This window comes from Eutrema salsugineum, unplaced genomic scaffold, assembly GCF_000478725.1.
Source record: "Eutrema salsugineum unplaced genomic scaffold, Eutsalg1_0 scaffold_7, whole genome shotgun sequence".
In the NCBI taxonomy this organism is placed as follows: domain Eukaryota; kingdom Viridiplantae; phylum Streptophyta; class Magnoliopsida; order Brassicales; family Brassicaceae; genus Eutrema; species Eutrema salsugineum.
Genome location: NW_006256486.1, coordinates 4,487,476 through 4,494,120, shown reverse-complemented (window position 1 = coordinate 4,494,120; position 6,645 = coordinate 4,487,476). Strand labels below are relative to the sequence as shown.

Below are 6,645 nucleotides of genomic sequence, written 5' to 3'. Positions count from 1 at the left end.
CAAAAAACAAAGATGAAAGTTCTCTTGAAAGGTTTATAGTACGTAGTTTTGTCTTTCGAAAGAGATTCATAAATGAGGATACCCAAACGCACTAAACACAATATCACAGAAGTATAGGGCACAGAAGTATAGGGTATCAGTCCAGTGGTCCCATCTGGTGCTCGCTAAGACATCCTCGAGTTCAAAACCTTGCAGCAAGTAATCATCAATTTGCAAATTAGTTTTGCGCTTTTCTCTAGTTTTCATAAAGATATAGGGTCAAAATAAAGATCTAGCGTTTGGTTAAGGGTTAATTTTGTGTACAATAGTAGTTATCTCCACACCAAATCACAATTACCAAACTCTAAACAAAAAGACAATTAGAAAATGTACCTCGGATTCATTCGCTTGACGCCAATGGATAAACGCCACCCGATCTGTAATCTCAAATGGCATATTCTCTCTGCTTTGAAATTTTGGCGATGGATCTTCTTCTTATCGATTTAGGTTTAGATATATATGCCTCTTTTATATAATAAGATTTTAAAAATTAATTAAGACAGATTTTATTAAAAATAAAAGAAAATACAAGACTTTTTTTTTGGTAAAAGAAAGAAACAAGACATGAATTGTTCTGTAGACCAAAACAATTAGGTTTTATTGTATCTAAAAAGCAAAGAAGCAAGCATGACTTGGCGAATGAAAAAGAAACTTATCAAATGATCAACTTATCAAATGTCGTCAAAACCCCAACTGTTTTCTTTGCGGATCTGTGCTTCTTCCTCGGGTGTGTAATCGTTCTCGACGTTAAAAAAAGTGCGAAGCTCTTCAACAGTTTTGGTTTCAATCACACGAGCAACTGTTTCGGTAATGAGATGAAAAAGGCTTTCGATTTTCAGATAATCAGCAGCAAGAGTCAGGTTCAAGAGCATGGATTCATCCACATTCTTCGCAAACTCAGTGTCCCAGTTCTTGAGCTCCTCAGAAGAGACACCATCACCATCAACCACGACGTGTTTCTTGCAATACTCGATCACTTTGGCGAGGATCTGGCCGGTGACGTTTTCAAGAAGGATTTCGTTACCGACACAGCTATCTTTAACTATGTGAGTTATGGTCGGCGACTGGAGAGCCACCGCTTCTTCAACTTCAACGGTCTCGCCATCTGAGCTCTTTAACACAATCTTCTTCTCCGACTTCGACATCGTTCCTTGTTTGTGAGGAGATTGTGAAAAAAGTTTGGATTTAGGATACTTTGATGTGATGAATGACACAAATTATGATCTATATTTATAGGATAATTAAGTTGGTGAATATGGAAATTAACATGTACATTATCTTGTGTTGACCAAACAAAAGATGCGAGGAAATATCATTATGGCCTCCCAAAGAAGGATAATTAAGTTGGTGAATATAGAAATTAACATGTACATTATTTTGTGTTGACTGTTGACCAACAAAAAGATGAAGGAAATATCGTTATTGCCTCCCTAACAAGGAAAAAGGAAGGAAAATGAAGAAGCGGACCACAACAATTGTATATGTGAGGAAATATGATTATGTTTTTATTTTTGCGTTTACAGGAAGGCTAATTCTGAGAAATTCATTAATCTCTTCAATTGAAAAAAAAAAAATCATTTATCTCATGAATTCATCTTTATGTTAGAAGAATAGATCTTTGGTTGAATGAATGAAATTGTAATTATGTAATTCCTGCGAAGCTCTTTGGATGTTTAACCGCTAAATTTGTGCGTGTCTTGTGTTTTGTTTTGTTTCAAATTCCTTGATCTTCAATATTCTAATTTGTTCCTTCTCGTTTAGGGTTTTGTTCCAAAATCAAATTACTCTTACTGAATATGATTGAGTTCCTTGGTTGCTATTTAAACAGAGTTTCCTAATTTCTTACGTGTCTCGCTTAGGGTTTAGTTCCAAAATCATATATATTTAGCTCTTTGTCGAGGTAAGTTTCCGTCTTTTCTTCGTGGATTTTGTTTCCACAATCTTCCATAATCAGTTTATTTCTCGTTTAGATTTCGATCCAAACGTCCAATGTTAATTCTTCAATTCTAGTCTTATCAACTAATCCTCCTATATGAAGTTTGGAACTAAGCAGAATCTTTTTTGAATGTCTTATAATGGTGTTACTAGGCATGTTCGAGAAGCTTGAGCCAAGGTTGTTTGACTTTCTAAATATCCCGATCCTTAAGGGTTAACTACACAAACATTCTACATGGAAGTAGCTTTTCTTTTTGTTATTTGGGGCATCAAATTAACAAAAGAAACGTACAAAGAAAGACTACTAATTAGCCATCAATTCTAACAACAGTAGACCTCACAAGTCATTGTCCAATAAGTTAATTGAAGATTACAGGTCATTGGTCGATATGGAGAACGTATATTGCGTTAAAAGCTTAGGATTTTAACCTAGGATTCTTTTTTCCTCTTCTTGAACGTTTGTTAGTACTTAGTTGTATTAACGCTAGCGGAGTGTTAAGTACCAGTTTTAACATAGTTGTATTTTGGCACAATTTAAAACCGTTTGGTGTTTAAGACTTTAATGATAGATTTTGAGCAATTTTTTTAAGTCCATTAGAAAAATGGAGTTTAACCTCACATATTCCTCTCCCTTATATGAAATTCTCATATACTCTTTCCATATCTATATTTTTTTTTGATTTTCTTTTTAATACAAAAGGGCATAAAAAGACCAAAAAACCATTAATGAATAACCAAATTACATATCCAATTCAGAATACCGGACTCAAACCAAGATCCAATTTAAATAACCAATTTAACCGAAATTATTAAACTAAACCAATTTAACTGTTTTAAACCATCCAATTTAATTAAACCAGAAAGCAAACCCTAAATCTATTCCCGATCCATCGTCTTCCTCTTCGATTCCGTTATCTTCTTCTGGATCCTCTTCTTCCATCCTCCATCATTTTCAGATTCTTAGATTCCATCATCTTCTTCCATCATTTTCGTCTTCTTCCATCATCTTCTTCCTCTTCAATTAAATCCCCACACTCTTCGCTCACCGCCACTCACTCTCCACTCTCCACTCTTCTGTTTTAGGCTCGTCGCCGTCGCCGTTTTAGGCTCGCCACCACCGCCGTTTCACACTTCCATCATCACCGAACAGGTATCTTCTAGGCTTAAGAGTAATTAAAACCTTAATTTATGATTTTCTTCCCTCAACCCTGAACCCGGACAACTGATTTCTGATTTTTGTTTCAAAATTTTTGGAGGATGTCGACTAGGGGTTCACCTTCTCAACCAGAGAGATCTGAGGCTGAGTATGCTATGGCATCAGAAGAAGGATTGGGTTCAAACTCAAATGTTGATCCATTACAACCGGTATGTAATTTAGTACAACTAGAATTATCGTGTACAAATGAGTTTTGCTTGTGGTCGAACGGTATGTAGTTTAGTACAACTGGAATTATCGCGTACAACTGATTTTTGCTTGTGGTTGAACGAAATGTAATTTAGTACAACTGGAATTATCGCGTACAACTTATTTTTGGTTGTGGTTGTACCAAGAATACTATTTGTACCAATACACTTATATTCACTTATCATATGCGTTTTGATTGCAGCAAGAGGACGTCTCAATACCAATGGAACCTCGAGGTTTATTCTTCAAGCAAAGCGAGTATCTCTTATACCCGAAGCTTCAATCAAGGTGTGAAACCTTTAATTTCATGGAAGTCTTCAAGAGGCTTGATATCTCAGAGAGAAACTGGTTTGAGAACCACCCACAATTCAAGCATATTGTCCACATGTTTATCCAGAAGAATAGAATGTTAATGGGAATGTGGATGTTGCTTCTCCGAACAGCAGTGACAGACAAGAAGCGGCAGTGTTGGTTTGTTGTGAATGGTGTGCCTGTTCGGTATTCAATCAGAGAACACGGCCTTCTTTCAGGATTATTCTGCCACCATTATCCAGCCGACTATGAGCAGTTAGGGAGTATGTATTTTGTGGAGGAGCAGTTTGGAAAGACTAATATTGAGTTGAAAGAGGTGCGTGAGAAGCTGGAATCAATGGATTTCATTGAAGGTGGTACTGATAGGTTGAAGATGGTTGTACTTTTCTTCTTAGCAACTGTCATCAAAGGAAAGTCCAAGAAATATGGTGGATCCATAGACCCATTCATTCTCCGAGTGGTGGATGATCTGGATCTGTGTGAAACGTTTCCCTGGGATCGTTTCACTTTTGATGACGTCTTAGCTGAGGTTGCACATCTGGTGGATCATTTTGGAGGATCTGTTCGAGGGAATTGGACTTTTCCGGGGTTCATATTGCCTTTAGAGGTAATGTTATATGTTTTAAATTCAGTATAACTTGTACAACTAAAAATAGTAGTATTAGTACAACTAGTATTCTTGGTTCAACTTGATATAGTGTATAGGTAGTAGTATTGGTACAACTCGTGTTTAGGGTACAACTAGTTGAACTGGTATTATTGGTAGAACTGGCATAACTAGTACGATTATATGTGCAGATTTTGGCGTTTGAATCTATCCCGGTTCTGAAAGAAGCATTTCAAGAAAAATTTTGGAATGCAGATGGTGATTGTCCAAGAATGTGCAAGTGGAAGTTTAAGAGAACAGGCAAAACAGGATTTTCTTTAGCTGATATTTATGAAGTGCTTGGAGATACAAAGGTTTAGGAGTCTCCTTTAATTTTATATTTTTACATTATTAGAGATTTAGTTTAATTTAATTTTTGTTTTTCGTTAAACAGGATATTATTAGTATCTTGGTACCTGAAGATGGAGAAGCTAAACTCTTGCTTGACATCCTAGACGAGCATGTATGGGATGACTTCGAAGTAGGAGAGGATGATGCTGTTTCTGACCCTGTTGTTGATAGTTGGCACACGATTTTAGTCCAACAAAAGAAGAAGATACACTTGAAGGATCTGTACCAATTAGATGTTAAATCCCGAGAAGACCAGCCATTGCCCAAACCGACAGATACTGAAGCGGTAGGAAGTGAGGATGTGTTGAAGAAGATGGAAGAAGGGTTTATAAAGATTAATGAGAAAATGGAAGAAGGGTTTAGGAAGATTAATGAGAAGGTTCATGAGATGGACACAAGACTGAAGTCTGTAGAAATGAAAATAGCTGATCAAAGGAGAGATTCTGATTTTATGGATTTTCAGTATGAAGAAGTGGGGAGAGTGTATGAAACAGGTGGAGGATCAAATGCAAGAGGTAAAAAAAGATATTTATTTCTTTCCTTTATTAAGTGTATGTTCAAAAAAAATTTTACATTTATTTTGCAATGTACGTGATAAGGGTATGGAGGAGACAACGAACACACCTGTAGAGGAGACCACAGATGCACCTGCAGAGGAGACCAGGGACGCACCTGCAGAGGAGACCAGGGACGCACCTGCAGAGGAGACCAGGGACGCACCTGCACCTGTACCTGCGGAGGAGACCACAGACGCACCTGCACCTTCAGTGGAGACCACAAACGCACCTACACCTGTAGTGGAGACTCCTGAACCACCAGCAAAGAAACCACGCTACAAAATTTGTATGCGGAAGAGTGCTGAGGCTAAAAGGACGGCTGAGATCATTAGGAGTAGGAGAAAAGGTAAACCATCGAGGCATATATCCACTCCTTTCGAAAATGATGCACCAGCACAAAGGAAGAAATGAGAGGCTGCAAAAAAGAAGTAGAAGAAACAAGTTTGTTTTGGTTTTTGTTGAAACTAGTTATTGGTTTTTGGTGAAACTAGTAGATGGTTTAGGTTGAAACTAGTAGGAGGTTTATTGTTCTATGTTTGGTGAAACAGGTACAACTGGTATGTTGGAACTAATAGAAGGTTTATTGTTTTAATTTAATTATGTTTTCAGATTTTTTTGGTTAGTACAACTGGTTTTATCGCGTACAACTAGTGTTGTTGAAACTAGAACAAAAAGAATTTTTCACGCCCAAAAAATTTGAAAAAATAATAAAAAAAATAAAAGCCACATGTGCGCCGTCAAATTACACGAGCGCCGTCAAATTACACGAGCGCCAGCAAAATAATATACAAAGTTGGGGTAAGTTGTATTCTATTTTTTTTATTACACAGAGTTGTACTTTCATAGATAAAACGATTTTATTAGTTATATCGTACTAGAAATTACATTTTTATAGTTGTACTTTTGAAAATAGGTAATAATAAGACATTTAAGACACATATAGATAATTAAATGTATAAAATTATGTTTTTTGTTAATTTCTTATAACTATATAGCATTAGTTGTAATAGTTGCCATAGAAGTATAAGGTAGATGTTATGAAAATATGACTTTTGTGTTCTCAATATTCAAAAATGCATCAAGTTGGATTTACTTCATCAAAATAGATATGAAACTAAATCCTTAAACACATATTGCTTTCCAAAATGCGGTATTTTAAATAAAACGAAAAAATGAAAAAAAAAAGAAGATCTAGTACCTGATAGTTGTACTAGTTGTACCCGATAGTTATACTAGTTGTACCTGAATAGTTATACTAGTAGTACCCGATAGTTATACTAGTTGTACCCGATAGTTATACTAGTTGTACCTGAATAGTTATACTAGTTGTACCCGATAGTTATACTAGTTGTACCCGATAGTTATACTAGTTGTACCTAAACTTCCTCTTCCTCCTCCTC

The 6,645-nt window shown here is 36.1% G+C and overlaps 1 protein-coding gene across 1 annotated transcript; it reads right to left on the bottom strand.

The window, feature by feature from the left end:
• Nucleotides 1-710: 710 nt before the first annotated feature.
• LOC18011488 (SKP1-like protein 1A) lies at nucleotides 711-1,184 on the bottom strand. Its single transcript, XM_006393282.1, has one exon. It carries the CDS (start codon nucleotides 1,182-1,184, stop codon nucleotides 711-713), a length of 474 nt encoding a protein of 157 aa, XP_006393344.1.
• Between the last annotated feature and the right edge of the window lie 5,461 nt (nucleotides 1,185-6,645).

Excerpts from the sequence above, each read along its gene's own strand:
- LOC18011488 (XM_006393282.1), bottom strand. The coding sequence starts at position 1,184 with ATGTCGAAGTCGGAGAAGAAGATTGTGTTAAAGAGCTCAGATGGCGAG.